Source organism: Oncorhynchus kisutch, unplaced genomic scaffold, assembly GCF_002021735.2.
Source record: "Oncorhynchus kisutch isolate 150728-3 unplaced genomic scaffold, Okis_V2 Okis02a-Okis13b_hom, whole genome shotgun sequence".
In the NCBI taxonomy this organism is placed as follows: domain Eukaryota; kingdom Metazoa; phylum Chordata; class Actinopteri; order Salmoniformes; family Salmonidae; genus Oncorhynchus; species Oncorhynchus kisutch.
The window spans coordinates 10286755-10305626 of NW_022261979.1; the positions used below are offsets into that span (position 1 = coordinate 10286755).

Genomic DNA, 18872 nt, shown 5'->3' on the forward strand with positions numbered 1-18872 from the left:
CTACCTGGTTAAATAAAGGTGTTCTCAACTTGCCTACCTGGTTAAATAAAGGTGTTCTCAACTAGCCTACCTGGTTAAATAAAGGTGTTCTCAACTAGCCTACCTGGTTAAATAAAGGTGTTCTCAACTAGCCTACCTGGTTAAATAAAGGTGTTCTCAACTAGCCTACCTGGTTAAATAAAGGTGTTCTCAACTAGCCTACCTGGTTAAATAAAGGTAAAATAAAATAAATAAATAAATAAATATAGTACGCTACTCTAGAGCCCTATTCCCTATATAGTACACTACTCTAGAGCCCTATTCCCTATATAGTACGCTACTCTAGAGCCCTATTCCCTATATAGTACACTACTCTAGAGCCCTATTCCCTATATAGTACACTACTCTAGAGCCCTATTCCCTATATAGTACACTACTCTAGAGCCCTATTCCCTATATAGTACGCTACTCTAGAGCCCTATTCCCTATATAGTACACTACTCTAGAGCCCTATTCCCTATATAGTACACTACTCTAGAGCCCTATTCCCTATATAGTACGCTACTCTAGAGCCCTATTCCCTATATAGTACACTACTCTAGAGCCCTATTCCCTATATAGTACACTACTCTAGAGCCCTATTCCCTATATAGTACACTACTCTAGAGCCCTATTCCCTATATAGTACACTACTCTAGAGCCCTATTCCCTATATAGTACACTACTCTAGAGCCCTATTCCCTATATAGTACGCTACTCTAGAGCCCTATTCCCTATATAGTACACTACTCTAGAGCCCTATTCCCTATATAGTACACTACTCTAGAGCCCTATTCCCTATATAGTACACTACTCTAGAGCCCTATTCCCTATATAGTACACTACTCTAGAGCCCTATTCCCTATATAGTACAGTATCTCATGTTGTAACTAGTAGTGTTGTGGTAGAGTATCTCATACAGTAACTAGTAGTGTGTCATGGTAGAGTATCTCATACAGTAACTAGTAGTGTGGTGGTAGAGTATCTCATGCAGTAACTAGTAGTATGATGGTAGAGTATCTCATGCAGTAACTACTAGTGTGATTGTAGAGTATCTCATACAGTAACTAGTAGTGTGTGCTGGTAGAGTATCTCATACAGTAACTAGTAGTGTCATGGTAGATCACCTCATACAGTAACTAGTAGTGTGTCATGGTAGAGTATCTCATACAGTAACTAGTAGTGTCATGGTAGATCACCTCATACAGTAACAAGTAGTATCATGGTAGAGTATCTCATACAGTAACTAGTAGTGTCATGGTAGAGTATCTCATACAGTAACTAGTAGTGTCATGGTAGAGTATCTCATACAGTAACTAGTAGTGTCATGGTAGAGTATCTCATACAGTAACTAGTAGTGTCATGGTAGAGTATCTCATACAGTAACTAGTAGTGTCATGGTAGAGTATCTCATACAGTAACTAGTAGTGTGTCATGGTAGAGTATCTCATACAGTAACTAGTAGTGTGGTGGTAGAGTATCTCATACAGTAACTAGTAGTGTGATGGTAGATTACCTCATACAGTAACTAGTAGTGTGTCATGGTAGAGGACCTCATACAGTAACTAGTAGTGTCATGGTAGAGTATCTCATACAGTAACTAGTAGTGTGATGGTAGAGTATCTCATACAGTAACTAGTAGTGTGATGGTAGATCACATCATACAGTAACTAGTAGTGTGATGGTAGATCACCTCATACAGTAACTAGTAGTATGATGGTAGATCACCTCATACAGTAACTAGTAGTGTGATGGTAGATCACCTCATACAGTAACTAGTAGTGTGATGGTAGATCACCTCATACAGTAACTAGCAGTGTGGTGGTAGATCACCTCATACAGTAACTAGCAGTGTGGTGGTAGATCACCTCATACAGTAACTAGTAGTGTGTCATGGTAGAGTATCTCATACAGTAACTAGTAGTGTGGTGGTAGAGTATCTCATACAGTAACTAGTAGTGTGATGGTAGATTACCTCATACAGTAACTAGTAGTGTGTCATGGTAGAGGACCTCATACAGTAACTAGTAGTGTGTCATGGTAGAGGACCTCATACAGTAACTAGTAGTGTCATGGTAGAGTATCTCATACAGTAACTAGTAGTGTGATGGTAGAGTATCTCATACAGTAACTAGTAGTGTGATGGTAGATCACATCATACAGTAACTAGTAGTGTGATGGTAGATCACCTCATACAGTAACTAGTAGTATGATGGTAGATCACCTCATACAGTAACTAGTAGTGTGATGGTAGATCACCTCATACAGTAACTAGTAGTGTGATGGTAGATCACCTCATACAGTAACTAGCAGTGTGGTGGTAGATCACCTCATACAGTAACTAGCAGTGTGGTGGTAGATCACCTCATACAGTAACTAGTAGTGTGATTGTAGATCACCTCATACAGTAACTAGTAGTGTGATGGTAGATCACCTCATACAGTAACTAGTAGTGTGATGGTAGATCACCTCATACAGTAACTAGCAGTGTGGTGGTAGATCACCTCATACAGTAACTAGTAGTGTGATGGTAGATCACCTCATACAGTAACTAGTAGTGTGATGGTAGATCACCTCATACAGTAACTAGTAGTATGATGGTAGATCACCTCATACAGTAACTAGTAGTGTGATGGTAGATCACCTCATACAGTAACTAGAGCAGTGTGATGGTAGATCACCTCATACATTAACTAGTAGTGTGATTGTAGATCACCTCATACAGTAACTAGCAGTGTGGTGGTAGATCACCTCATACAGTAACTAGTAGTGTGATTGTAGATCACCTCAGCTCCTGCATGGCTCCCAGGAGGAGGAATCTGTGGAATGTTTACAATGTGAAGGAGACATCAGAACTCTTTCCCTTCTTTGGGCAGGAGGGAGATGACAGCCCTTCCTGTGAGAGTGTGAGGAAGTGAAGAGGGGAGATGGGTTGGTTTCAGCTGGCTGTGTTTGACAGCCCTTCAGAGTGTTGTGAGAGTGTGAGGAAGTGAATGAGTGAGTTTGGAGTGGGAAGTGGGGTGTATGTGTGTGTGTGTGTGTGTGTGTGTAAACGTCAGGCCATATGTTTGAAAGAATTGCAGGGGTTAGACAGTGTGTGCTACTCTTTAACCTATCTGCGACCGGCATCTCTTGATGAAAACACTGATAATAGACAGATAGAAGACATTATAAATCCTCTCAGCTGGAATGAGGCTTCTCAGCTTCCTAATGCTCCTCTGAGACTTCTCATCTTCCTGATGCTCCTCTGAGACTTCTCAGCTTCCTAATTCTCCTCTGAGGCTTCTCAGCTTCCTAATGTTCTTCTATGTGTGTGTGTGTGTGTGTGTGTGTGTGTGTGTGTGTGTGTGTGTGTGTGTGTGTGTGTGTGTGTGTGTGTGTGTGTGTGTGTGTGTGTGTGCATGTGCGTGTGTGTGTGTGTGTGTGTGTTGTAGTTGTGTGTGTCTCTACTGTATATCAGACCCAGTACAGGAGACTCTGGTCCAGTCCTCTTTACCCAGGGCTTATCTACGGGGGGGAGGCAAGTCAGCCTATGTATCTTGGACAGTTGCAGTGAAATGGATACTGCTGGTGGCCTGACTGCACTTCTCCTCTTGCCTCTCTTCAAGCCAACAACAGCACGACTAGGGGACACAAATACAGCCCTGCTGTTGTTGTGGTAGTTCCACATCTCTCTCTCTCTCTCTCTCTCTCTCTCTCTGTCTCTCTCTCTCTCTCTCTCTCTCTCTCTCTCCCTCTATCTGTCTGGATTGAATTTGTGTGTCCTGAATTAGCCCAGGGTCGGTGGGCCGAACCAGGCAGCAGGACGGCCAGTCTATAAGCAGTGGAGTAGGACAAGGGTGAGGAGAGGACCTGCCAGTCAGCCTGCCTGGGGAGGAAGGGGAATGCCCCTGCCTGGCCCTGGGAGACAGAGTAGTAGGGTGGGCAGCAGGTGGCAGAGCAGGGCTGCCTGGGGAGGAAGGGGAATGCCCCTGCCTGGCCCTGGGAGACAGAGTAGTAGGGTGGGCAGCAGCTGGGACCCCTACAGCCAGACATTCCATCCATCTCCACCGGGCTTGAATTACCTACAGCAACAACAGCCACAGCACCAGGTTAGCTACCCCCACAGCACCAGGTTAGCTACCCCCACAGCACCAGGTTAGCTACCCCCACAGCACCAGGTTAGCTACCCCCACAGCACCAGGTTAGCTATCCCCACAGCAGTATCAGTGGCTACGGAGTCTACTTCCTCTCTGTCTCTCTGTCTCTATATTTCTCTGTCTCTCTCACTCTCCCTCTCTCTGTCTCTGTCTCTCTCACTCTTTCTCTCTCTCTCTGTCTCTCTGTCTCTGTCTCTCTGTCTCTGTCTCTGTCTCTCTCTCTCTGTCTCTCTCTCTGTCTTTGTCTCTGTCTCTATCTCTCTCTCTCTCTGTGTCTCTCTCTGTCTCAGTCTCAGTCTCTCTCTCTCTCTCTCTGTCTCTCTCTCTCTCTGTCTCTCTCCCTCTCTCTCTCTCTCTCTCTCTCTCTCTCTCTCTCTCTCTCTCTCTCTCTCTCTCCCGTCTCTCTGGTTTTCATGGGGTACTGAGTTACTTACTGTTGATGGCCTATACTCCCTGATGAGTTGAAATAAGGAAGTGTTTGTTCCTGCCTGAGCACCAATGGTTCACAGACAAGCTCGTAACTGTGTAGTGCTCAGTACTGACAACTCACACATACACCGAGTGGACAAATCATTAGGGACACTTGGTCTTTCCACGACATAGATTGAACAGGTGAATCCAGGTGAAATCCATGATCCCTTATTGATGACATTTGTTCAATCCACTTCAATCAATGTAGATGAAGGGGAGGAGACAGGTTAAAGAAGGATTTTTAAGCCTTGAGACAATTGAGACATGGATTGTGTCTGTGTGCCATTCAGAGGGTGAATGGACAAGACAAAAGATTCAAGTGCCTTTGAACAGGGTTATGGTAGTAGGTGCCAGGCGCCCTGGTTTGTGTGAAGAACTGCAACGCTGCTGGGTTTTTCACACTCAACAGTTTGTATCAAGAATGGTTCACCACTCAAAGGACATCCAGAAAACTTGACACAACTGTAGGAAGCATTGGAGTCAACATGGGGCCAGCATCCCTGTGGAAGGCTTTCGACACCTTGTAGAATCCAGGTCCGGATTAATTGAGGCGGTTCTGAGGGCTAAAGGGGGTGCAACTCAATATTAGGAAGGTGTTCCTAATGTTTTGTACACTCAGTGTACACTACCTGACCAAGAGTATGTGGACAGCTGCTCGTCAAACATCTCTTTCCAAAAACATGTGTATTAATATGGAGTTGGTCCTCCCCTTTGCTGTTATAACAGCCTCCTCTCTTCTAGGAAGGTTTTCCACTAGATGTTGGAACATTGCTGCTATAACAGCCTCCACTCTTCTGGGAAGGCTTTCCACTAGATGTTGGATCATTGCTGCTATAACAGCCTCCTCTCTTCTGGGAAGGTTTCCCACTAGATGTTGGAACATTGCTGCTATAACAGCCTCCACTCTTCTGGGAAGGCTTTCCACTAGATGATGGAACATTGCTGTTATAACAGCCTCCTCTCTTCTAGGAAGGCTTTCCACTAGATGTTGGAACATTGCTGCTAAAACAGCCTCCACTCTTCTGGGAAGGCTTTCTACTAGATGTTGGAACATTGCTGCGGGGACTTGCTTCCATTCAGCCATAAGAGCATTAGTGAGGTCAGGCACAGATGTTGGGAGGCCTGGCTCGCAGTCGTCGTTCAATTGTTCGATGGGGTTGAGGTCAGGCCAGTCTGCGCAGGCCAGTCAAGTTCTTCCACACTGATCTCAACAAACCATTGCAGTATGGACCTCACTTTGCGCACAGGGACATTGTCATGCTGAAACAGGAAAGGGCCTTCCCCCAAACTGTTGCCACAAAGTTTCAAGCACAGAATCATCTAGAATGTCATTGTGTAGCGTTAACATTTCCCTTCGCTGGAACTAAGGGGCCCGAACCATGAAAAAAAGCTCCAGATCATTATTCCTCATCCACCAAACTTTACAGTTGGCACTATGCATTGGGGCAGGTAGCGTTCTCCTGGCATTCGCCAAACCCAGATTTGTTTTGTCAGACTGCCAGATGGTGAAGCTTGATTGGAACCGAGGACAGACAATCTTTATGCGCTTTAGCGCTTGGCAGGCCCGTTCTGCGAGCTTGTGTGGCCTACCACTTAGCGGCTGAGCCGTTGTTGCTCCTAGACGTTTCCACTTCACAATAACAGCGCTTACAGTTGACCGGGGGGGGGGCAGCTCTAGCAGGGCAGAAATTTGACGAACTGACTTGTTGGCGAGGTGACATCCTATGACGGTGCCTCGTTGAAAGTCACTGAGCTCTTCAGTAAGGCCCATTCTACTGCCAATGTTTGTCTATGGAGATTGCATGGCGGTGTGCTCGATTGTATACACCTGTCATCAACGGCTGTGGCTGAAAATAGCGGAAACCACTCATTTGAAGGGTTGTCCACATACTAGTGTATTTATAGTGTATATAACCGTGGGGAGAGTTGACAATTCTATAACAGTCTCAACAGTCAGGTTTTCAGTTGTGTTTGTGTTGTACAATATTGACAGTTCTCTTCAAGTCTGAACAGGCCTGCTTACAATGCTAGATGCTGTCAGCAGAATGGAAGTCTGCCTGTTGGCTCTGCTTCTCTGTCTGCAGCTCTGTGTGTTAGCAATGTGTTAGCCACAAGCAAAAACCTCCATAATATCTCCTATAACTTTCCCTGGGACTGGGAGAAAGATAAGCTCAAGTGTCTGGTGGGGTTATTTTCCATAGTGATGTATTGAGGGTTCTGCTCCCTCTCTCCCTCTCTACCTCTCTCTCTCTCTCTACCTCTACCTCTACCTCTCTCTCTCTCTCTCTCTCTCTCTCTCTCTCTCTCTCTCTCTCTCTCTCTCTCTCTCTCTCTCTACCTCTACCTCTACCTCTCTCTCTCTCTCTCTCTCTCTCTCTCTCTACCTCTACCTCTCTCTCTCTACCTCTCTCTCTCTCTCTCTCTCTCTCTACCTCTCTCTCTCTCTCTCTCTCTCTCTCTCTCTCTCTCTCTCTCTCTCTCTCTCTCTCTCTCTCTACCTCTACCTCTCTCTCTCTACCTCTCTCTCTCTCTCTCTCTCTCTCTACCTCTCTCTCTCTCTCTCTCTCTCTCTCTCTCTCTCTCTCTCTCTCTCTCTACCTCTACCTCTCTCTCTCTCTCTCTCTCTCTCTCTCTCTCTCTCTCTCTCTCTCTCTCTCTCTCTCTCTCTCTCTCTCTCTCTCTCTCTCTCTCTCTCTCTCTCTCTCTCTCTCTCTCTCTCTCTCTCTCTCTCTCTCTACCTCTCTCTCTCTCTCTCTCTCTCTCTCTCTCTACCTCTCTCTCTCTCTCTCTCTCTCTCTCTCTCTCTACCTCTACCTCTCTCTCTCTACCTCTCTCTCTCTCTCTCTCTCTCTCTCACAGATTATCTGAAAAGGAAACTGTCCCTAAACCTTGTCCCTACGAGTACTTTTATTGGTGGACCTGGTATTTACTATGCGGCTGGGGCCCCAGTGAGAGGAGAGCAGCTTCGGTCCCTCGTGTGACATCTGTTACCAAAACCACAGAATTCTTCACATAGCTAGCATCTCCCATAGCTAGCATCTCCCAGGCTTGGACAGGACCACGGCAGACCACGGCAGGCAGGGAGGGAGGCAGGCAGGCAAGGAGGCAGACAGACAGACAGACAGGGAGGGGGGCAGACAGACAGGGAGGGAGGGAGCGAGGGAGGGAGGGAGGGGGGCCGACAGGGAGGGAGGGGGGCAGACAGACAGACAGACAGGGAGGGAGTGAGGGAGAGAGGGAGGCTGTTAATGAGAAGGTTCCTGTGTATAGCCCTGTTTTCCTTGGGTCTGGCTCAGCTAGCTTTAGACTCAGCTGTCCTTGTGTTATCTTTCCCTGTGCTGTGGGTCTGCTCCCCCTGTGTACAGGACTGGCTGTGTTATCTTCCCTGTGCTGTGGGTCTGCTCCCCCTGTGTACAGGACTGGCTGTGTTATCTTCCCTGTGCTGTGGGTCTGCTCCCCCTGTGTACAGGACTGGCTGTGTTATCTTCCCTGTGCTGTGGGTCTGCTCCCCCTGTGTACAGGACTGGCTGTGTTATCTTCCCTGTGCTGTGGGTCTGCTCCCCCTGTGTACAGGACTGGCTGTGTTATCTTCCCTGTGCTGTGGGTCTTCTCCCCCTGTGTACAGGACTGGCTGTGTTATCTTCCCTGTGCTGTGGGTCTGCTCCCCCTGTGTACAGGACTGGCTGTGTTATCTTCCCTGTGCTGGGGGCCTCTGTTCTGGCTCTCTCAGCTGTTCTCAGATCAGACCTCGGTGAATAACTGTTCTCAGGTCAGGTAAACAGCTGGGCTATTTATTCCATTTCAGCAGAAAACACAGCAGGTCTTCAAATAGAGGAGAACTGAAGAAGCAGCAGAAATAACTAGATCCCACAGTCTGGGTCTGTGTCCAGGAACCACCCTGTTTCATAATGTAGTGGACTACTTTAGACCAGAGCCCCCATATGCTATATAGGGAATAGGGCCCCGTTCAGGGGACACTCCCTGGGTGTGTTCTGTTTAAAAGAAGCTGAAACAGAACAGGGGGGGGGAACAGGGCATGTCTACTTGTCAAAAACAGGATGTGTTGGGCTTGTGGAGTCAGCTTCTTCTGCAGGGTCCCCGGTCCGATCCCTGCCCTAGCTGGGTTTCCTGTCCGACCGGGACCGGGGTTCCATTCTGGCCTCTCCACTTCCTGTGGGTCCGCACAGCGATTCAGGACCCTGTAACACACCAGTCAAGGGCCTTGTACTGGACTGGTCCAAACAAGCTGTTGATGGATCTCTGTGACCTTCCTGACCTCTGTGACCTCTAACTGACTGGCTGTTCCTGACCTCTGTGACCTCTCCTGGAGGATACCTCTACCTGACTGGGTGTTCCTGACCTCTGTGACCTCTCCTGGAGGATACCTCTACCTGACTGGCTGTTCCTGACCTCTGTGACCTCTCCTGGACGATACCTCTACTGGGTGTTCCAGACCTCTGTGACCTCTCCTGGAGGATGTAACACACTGCCCTGTGAATTCTATTCCTTTAGACTAGGTCATTTCTGCATGGGCTCAGTTTGAGAAATCTTATATCTGGTGTTCTGCTTGTCTCTAATGAAGGTCTTCAGTCTGTGCCCTTGTGCCTCCCTTCACTGGTCCTAGATCAGCTGTTAGTTAACACTATGAACCTGACACAGACAGCACCACAGACTGTGGGATCTGTTCCTAGATCAGCTGTTAGTTAACACTATGAACCTGACACAGACAGCACCACAGGCTGTGGGATCTGTTTCTAGATCAGCTGTTAGTTACCACTATGAACCTGACACAGACAGCACCACAGACTGTGGGATCTGTTCCTAGATCAGCTGTTAGTTACCACTATGAACCTGACACAGACAGCACCACAGGCTGTGGGATCTGTTCCTAGATCAGCTGTTTAGATAACATGCTGTGAAACCATCACACTTTACAGCTGTTGTGAGTTCAGTTTCATGAGGTCTGGACGATATCCCAGAATAAACAGCACCACCGACTGGTCCTAGATCAGCTGTTAGTTAACACTATGAACCTGACACAGACAGCACCACAGACTGTGGGATCTGTTCCTAGATCAGCTGTTGTGAGTTCAGTTTCATGAGGTCTGGACGATCTCCCAGAACTTTGTGTTTTATACTCTTTGGCTCGGGGCGGAATGATCTTTCAATTTCCTTCAACTGTTTTTCAGCGTGAAAACATAATACAACTAATTAGAGTTGTACTGTTTTCAATGGGTTGTGGATTTCTGAGTTTTTGGGGGCTAATTGCTTGTTGAGTGAAAGTTTGTTGATTCCAGTAATGATCACAAGAGAAGTGCCAGGCCACATCTTTGTTCCCAAACAAGAATCATCAAAACATATTTGATATTCTCCATATTCAGCACGTCTGTTGCCAATGCCCTAAATCTACCCCCTACTGTAACATAACATTACAACAGCTCTCTATATTAACTCTACTATAACATAACAACAGCTCTCTATATTAACTCTACTATAACATAACATAACAACAGCTCTCTATATTAACTCTACTATAACATAACATAACAACAGCTCTCTATATTAACTCTACTATAGCATTAGAACAGCTCTCTATATTAACTCTACTATAACATAACATAACAACAGCTCTCTATATTAACTCTACTATAACATAACATAACAACAGCTCTCTATATTAACTCTACTATAACATAACAACAGCTCTCTATATTAACTCTACTATAGCATTAGAACAGCTCTCTATATTAACTCTACTATAACATAACAACAGCTCTCTATATTAACTCTACTATAACATTACATTACAACAGCTCTCTATATTAACTCTACTATAACATAACATAACAACAGCTCTCTATATTAACTCTACTATAACATAACAACAGCTCTCTATATTAACTCTACTATAACATAACAACAGCTCTCTATATTAACTCTACTATAACATAACAACAGCTCTCTGTATTAACTCTACTATAGCATTACAACAGCTCTCTATATTAACTCTAGTATAACATAACATTACAACAGCTCTCTATATTAACTCTACTATAACATAACAACAGCTCTCTATATTAACTCTACTATAACATAACAACAGCTCTCTATATTAACTCTACTATAACATAACAACAGCTCTCTATATTAACTCTACTATAGCATTACAACAGCTCTCTATATTAACTCTACTATAACATAACATAACATAACAACAGCTCTCTATATTAACTATACTATAACATAACAACAGCTCTCTATATTAACTCTACTATAACATAACAACAGCTCTCTATATTAACTCTAGTATAACATTACATTACAACAGCTCTCTATATTAACTCTCCTATAACATAACATAACAACAGCTCTCTATATTAACTCTAGTATAACATTACATTACAACAGCTCTCTATATTAACTCTACTATAACATAACAACAGCTCTCTATATTAACTCTACTATAACATAACAACAGCTCTCTATATTAACTCTACTATAACATAACAACAGCTCTCTATATTAACTCTACTATAGCATTACAACAGCTCTCAATATTAACTCTACTGTACATAACATAACAACAGCTCTCTAAATTAACTCTACTATAACATAACAACAGCTCTCTATATTAACTCTACTATAACATAACAACAGCTCTCTATATTAACTCTACTATAACATAACAACAGCTCTCTATATTAACTCTACTATAACATAACAACAGCTCTCTATATTAACTCTACTATAACATAACAACAGCTCTCTATATTAACTCTACTATAACATAACAACAGCTCTCTATATTAACTCTACTATAACATAACATAACAACAGCTCTCTATATTAACTCTACTATAACATAACAACAGCTCTCTATATTAACTCTACTATAACATTACAGCAGCTCTCTATATTAACTCTACTATAGCATTACAACAGCTCTCTATATTAACTCTACTATAACATTACAGCAGCTCTCTATATTAACTCTACTATAACATTACAGCAGCTCTCTATATTAACTCTACTATAGCATTACAGCAGCTCTCTATATTAACTCTACTATAACATTACAGCAGCTCTCTATATTAACTCTACTATAACATTACAGCAGCTCTCTATATTAACTCTACTATAGCATTACAGCAGCTCTCTATATTAACTCTACTATAGCATTACAGCAGCTCTCTATATTAACTCTACTATAACATTACAGCAGCTCTCTATATTAACTCTACTGTAACATAACATAACAACAGCTCTCTATATTAACTCTTCTATAACATAACAACAGCTCTCTATATTAACTCTACTATAGCATTACAACAGCTCTCTATATTAACTCTACTATAACATAACATAACAACAGCTCTCTATATTAACTCTACTGTAACATAACATAACAACAGCTCTCTATATTAACTCTACTATAACATAACATAACAACAGCTCTCTATATTAACTCTACTGTAACATAACAACAGCTCTCTATATTAACTCTACTATAGCATTACAACAGCTCTCTATATTAACTCTACTGTAACATAACATAACAACAGCTCTCTATATTAACTCTACTATAACATAACAACAGCTCTCTATATTAACTCTAGTATAACATTACATTACAACAGCTCTCTATATTAACTCTACTATAACATAACAACAGCTCTCTATATTAACTCTACTATAACATAACAACAGCTCTCTATATTAACTCTACTATAACATAACAACAGCTCTCTATATTAACTCTACTATAGCATTACAACAGCTCTCTATATTAACTCTACTGTAACATAACATAACAACAGCTCTCTATATTAACTCTACTATAACATAACAACAGCTCTCTATATTAACTCTAGTATAACATTACATTACAACAGCTCTCTATATTAACTCTCCTATAACATAACATAACAACAGCTCTCTATATTAACTCTAGTATAACATTACATTACAACAGCTCTCTATATTAACTCTACTATAACATAACAACAGCTCTCTATATTAACTCTACTATAACATAACAACAGCTCTCTATATTAACTCTACTATAACATAACAACAGCTCTCTATATTAACTCTACTATAGCATTACAACAGCTCTCAATATTAACTCTACTGTACATAACATAACAACAGCTCTCTATATTAACTCTACTATAACATAACAACAGCTCTCTATATTAACTCTACTATAACATAACAACAGCTCTCTATATTAACTCTACTATAACATAACAACAGCTCTCTATATTAACTCTACTATAACATAACAACAGCTCTCTGTATTAACTCTACTATAACATAACAACAACTCTCTATATTAACTCTACTATAACATAACAACAGCTCTCTATATTAACTATACTATAACATAACAACAGCTCTCTACATTAACTCTACTATAACATAACATAACAACAGCTCTCTATATTAACTCTACTATAACATAACATAACAACAGCTCTCTATATTAACTCTACTATAACATAACAACAGCTCTCTATATTAACTCTACTATAACATAACAACAGCTCTCTATATTAACTCTACTATAACATAACAACAGCTCTCTGTATTAACTCTACTATAACATAACAACAGCTCTCTATATTAACTCTACTGTAACATAACAACTGCTCTCTATATTAACTCTACTATAACATAACATAACAACAGCTCTCTATATTAACTCTACTGTAACATAACAACTGCTCTCTATATTAACTCTACTATAACATAACAACAGCTCTCTATATTAACTCTAGTATAACATTACAACAGCTCTCTATATTAACTCTACTATAACATAACATTACAGCTCTCTATATTAACTCTACTCTAACATAACATTACATGCTGTAGGTATCCATGACCTCATATGATGCAGTTTGAAGCTGAGCTTTATTCTGTAGATGGTTTACTGTCATTCAAATCACATGTTATTTGTCACATACACACATGGTTAGCAGATGTCAATGTGAGTATAGCGAAACGCCTGTGACTTGACAGATGATGGCTGTGGTTTGTGGTGTTGATTTGTTTGGCTGTGTTTGTTTGTGTTACAGATGTAAATTGATTGGTTGTGTCTTTCTGTGTTCCAGAGGTGATCTAATTGGTTGACTCTGTGTGTTCCAGAGGTGATCTAATTGGTTGTCTCTCTGTGTGTTCCAGAGGTGATCTAATTGGTTGACTCTGTGTGTTCCAGAGGTGATCTAATTGGTTGTCTCTGTGTGTTCCAGAGGTGATCTAATTAGTTGCGTCTCTCTGTGTGTTCCAGAGGTGATCTAATTGGTTGTCTCTCTGTGTGTTCCAGAGGTGAAGGACTATGAACCTCCATATGGCTGTAAAGTTCAGATGCATCCTGGTGTGGAGAGCATGAAGGATCACCTCCTCAGAGACAGAGGAAGACCTGAGATCCCAGACAGCTGGATCAACCACCAGGTAACAGACTGGGAGAGACACACACATTCTCTTTCTTTCTTGCTCTCTCTTGCTCTCTCTTCCTTCCTTCCTTCCCTCACCCTCACCCTCTCTCTCTCTCTCTCTCTCTCTCTCTCTCTCTCTCTCTCTCTCTCTCTCTCTCTCTCTCTCTCTCTCTCTTCCCTCCCTCTCTCCCCCCTCTCTCTTTCTTCCCTCCTCCCTCTCTCTCTCTCTTGACCTACCTACCTACCTACCTACAGTACCTACCTACCTACCTACCTACCAACCTACCTACCTACCTTCCTTCCTACCTACCTACCTACCTACCTACCTACCTACCTACCTACCTGCTTATCTCTCTCTCTAACCTCTCTTTCTTTCTCATTCACTCACACCCATCAAATCCTATGTATATGTCTCAGTGCTCAGTAGCTAGGTTATAATTCTCTGCTCCTGTTGTCTACCTCCTCTTACAGGGCATAGCCATAGTGTGCGGCTCCATAGAGGAGTGTTGGGACCACGACCCAGAGGCCAGGCTCACAGCCCAGTGCGTGGCCGAACGCTTCAGCGAGATAGAAGACGAGATGGAGAAACTGTCCAGCCGCAGCAGCTCCGACGAGAAGATACCAGCGGAGGAACAGAAGATACCGACAATACCCGAAGAAGAACGACAGACGATAGCAGAACAGATAGAAGAGGTCAAAGTAGCAGTGGAGAGCTCTGTGAGTGATGAGAAGTGAGGGAAGGGAGAGAGGACATGGAACCCAGGACTAGAATGTCAGTATGTCACAAACACACCACTCACGTTGTTATGGGAACTAAACAGCCACACCCAAACAAACAGCCCACACCTGGAAGATAGCCAGGACAGTGAATGTACTGTATTACTGTACTGTACTGCTTATACTCTTCAGTATTGTATTACCAGAATGCATACAGTATTTCTACTGTATAAAATAAGTATGTACAGTTTACAGTATTTGGATGTACTGTACTGTATTATATTGGAGGTTTACCCACCGAAGAGAAGAGGACAGGACATGACAATGGAAGAGATTATAACCAAAGACTGAGATTACAGGACATGACATTGGCAGAGATTATAACCAAAGACTGAGATTACAGGACATGACATTGGCAGAGATTATAACCAAAAAACTGAGATTACAGGACATGACATTGGCAGAGATTATAACCAAAGACTGAGATTACAGGACATGACAATGGCAGAGATTATAACCAAAGACTGAGATTACAGGACATGACATTGGCAGAGATTATAACCAAAGACTGAGATTACAGGACATGACAATGGCAGAGATTATAACAAAAGACTGAGATTACAAGACATGACAATGGCAGAGATTATAACCAAAGACTGAGATTACAGGACATGACAATGGAAGAGATTATAACCAAAGACTGAGATTACAGGACATGACAATGGCAGAGATTATAACCAAAGACTGAGATTACAGGACATGACAATGGAAGATATTATAACCAAAGACTGAGATTACAGGACATGACAATGGCAGAGATTATAACAAAAGACTGAGATTACAGGACATGACAATGGCAGAGATTATAACAAAAGACTGAGATTACAGGACATGACAATGGCAGAGATTATAACAAAAGACTGAGATTACAAGACATGACAATGGAAGAGATTGTAACCAAAGACTGAGATTACAGGACATGACAATGGAAGAGATTATAACCAAAGACTGAGATTACAGGACATGACAATGGAAGAGATTATAACCAAAGACTGAGATTACAGGACACGACAATGGAAGAGATTATAACCAAAGACGGAGATTACAGGACATGACAATGGCAGAGATTATAACCAAAGACTGAGATTACAGGACATGACATTGGAAGAGTTTATAACCAAAGACTGAGATTACAGGACATGACATTGGAAGAGTTTATAACCAAAGACTGAGATTACAGGACATGACAATGGCAGAGATTATAACCAAAGACTGAGATTACAGGACATGACATTGGAAGAGTTTATAACCAAAGACCAGACCATTCTAACATGTGGGGGGAGTGGGGTAATGTATTCTAGAATGTTGAGGGAGTTGGGTAATGTTCCTGTATTCTAACATGTTATGGGAGTGGGGTAATGTTCCTGTATTCTAACATGTTGGGGGTGTGGGGTAATGTATTCTAACATGTTGGGGGAGTGGGGTAATGTATTCTAACATGTTGGGGGAGTGGGGTAATGTTCCTGTATTCTAACATGTTGGGGGAGTGGGGTAATGTTCCTGTATTCTAACATGTGGTGTAATGAATTGACAGGTCTGTGTAACAATGTAATAATGAGCCATATTGTAACAGAAATGATGATGACGTGGAGCTCTATTCCCACAAGGATTGTATGTACAGTGTGTGTGTGTGTGTGTGTGTGTGTGTGTGTGTGTGTGTGTGTGTGTGTGTGTGTGTGTGTGTGTGTGTGTGTGTGTGTGTGTGTGTGTGTGTGTGTCTGCATTCGTGCGTGTGTTTTTTTTTTTTACATAGTAATAGTTTTTACTTGTTAGCCAAATAAACAAGCACATTGTAAATATATATGGAATGTAGCTGTACAGAAAAGAATCTCCCCTCTAGATGTTGTTGTGGAAGCAGAGGAGCATTTCACACACTCTGTCTGAATAACACATTTAACAGGATCTAGACAAAGATATTTTATCCTTTTATATTTGTAAGATATTGTACATCTGTTTCATGAATAAAGTATTTCTGTATTTACTCATAAGCATTGTGAATGGCACATTTCAGTGGGGCATTGGTCGTTTAGACCAGTGTGGTCACCAACCTTTTCTGAGTCAAGATCACTTCCTGAGTTAAGATCACTTCCTGAGTCAAGATCACTTCCTGAGTCAATATCACTTCCTGAGTCAAGATCACTTCCTGAGTCAAGATCACTTCCTGAGTCAAGATCACTTCCTGAGTTAAGATCACTTCCTGAGTTAAGATCACTTCCTGAGTCAAGATCACTTCCTGAGTCAAGATCACTTCCTGAGTTAAGATCACTTCCTGAGTTAAGATCACTTCCTGAGTCAAGATCACTTCCTGAGTTAAGATCACTTCCTGAGTCAAGATCACTTCCTGAGTCAAGATCACTTCCTGAGTCAATATCACTTCCTGAGTCAAGATCACTTCCTGAGTCAATATCACTTCCTGAGTTAAGATCACTTCCTGAGTCAAGATCACTTCCTGAGTCAAGATCACTTCCTGAATTAAGATCACTTCCTGAGTCAAGATCACTTCCTGAGTCAAGATCACTTCCTGAATTAAGATCACTTCCTGAGTCAAGATCACTTCCTGAGTCAAGATCACTTCCTGAATTAAGATCACTTCCTGAGTCAAGATCACTTCCTGAGTCAAGATCACTTCCTGAGTCAAGATCACTTCCTGAGTCAAGATCACTTCCTGAATTAAGATCACTTCCTGAGTCAAGATCACTTCCTGAGTCAAGATCACTTCCTGAGTCAATATCACTTCCTGAGTCAAGATCACTTCCTGAGTCAAGATCACTTCCTGAGTTAAGATCACTTCCTGAGTCAAAATGCTGAGATCTACCGCTCTGATTTTTTATTAACATGACTTGTAAAAGGTAAGCCTATGCAACATTAACCAATTAAAAACAGTTCTGTAGCAATGAGGTTTGAACAGTAGGCTATAGGCCCAATACATTATCACCACATATTGACTTTGCTTGAATTGACCTGCCAATGCGTTGTTGTTCGGGACATTTAAAAAAAAAAAAAAAAAAACATTTGAGGTAGGCCAGGCTATATCATCACACCGGTAATAGATCCATTGTTGTACTACTTGGCACAGCTGAGTAAGCACACATTTAAATACTTTGTTTTTTATTTCACTGGGCACCAGCCTGCATCTGAGGGCCCGTCTCTCAACATCCCTCCGCTCTCCCTTTCCTCCACTGACTCTGACCACAAAGGGACACCGTCTTCCAGCTGATGACGAAACTCCGAGTCGCACCGCATTATTTCTGCCTCGTGCCACAAATTCATGTTGTTACTCCTACGAACAGAGAAAGTGAAATATTCCTTGATATTAAAAAAAGACCAAAGCCGCCAATAATAACAACAAGGCCTATAGATCCACTTTCCTCCTCATTCATTGCAGCTGCACTGCTTATTGTAGCGCTGACTGGAAATAGGAACAACGCGCATTTTATGGTTTATAAAAGTGTTGAATGCAAAGTGTTGACAGTGCTGAGTAAAAACTTAAACATGAAGTCACTCATAAAAACAACAGCTCTTTGTTGTATTCGTTGACAGTCTCTTTCTAGTCATGGTTTAAAAAGTTTTGAAATCTCACAGTATCAATTTTGCCGTAGCTTTCTTTCACGCCTGCTGCGTTACTGCAGATTCGGTGATCTGAGCAATCTGATTGGCCAGCGGAAACATGGTACACTTGATTTCCTCTCCAGGCCCACCGGGAAGGCAGAGTTTGTACCTTCAGACACATGAAATGGCAACAGTTTGCCTACCCGGCGCGCAGGGCAGTTTAATTGGCTGCGTCTACCCTTAACATACCGAGACATCAACAAAAAATAGGAACACAACGCTTCATCGTTGGGTTTTTTACAGAAATATTTCATGATCGACTAGAAATGCCTTGGACATTGACGGTGTTTCAGGTGTGTCTGGTCCTGTAGTACAATATATCTGGTCTGGTCTGTACTAGGCCCTGCAGTACAATATGTCTGGTCTGTACTAGGTCCTGTAGTACAATATGTCTGGTCTGGTCTGTATTAGGCCCTGC

General features: G+C 42.3%; 1 protein-coding gene across 1 annotated transcript in view; it reads left to right on the forward strand.

Annotated features, from left to right (window-relative positions):
* LOC109884931 (TGF-beta receptor type-2) overlaps nt 1-16833 on the forward strand; it is a 57370-nt gene extending 40537 nt beyond the window's left edge. Inside the window, exons 9-10 of the mRNA XM_031811949.1 lie at nt 13957-14084; nt 14540-16833. Coding sequence (XP_031667809.1) covers nt 13957-14084; nt 14540-14803 — 392 coding nt within the window. The 3' untranslated portion in view covers nt 14804-16833. The remainder of the gene's footprint in view (nt 1-13956; nt 14085-14539) is intronic.
* Nucleotides 16834-18872: the final 2039 nt, after the last annotated feature.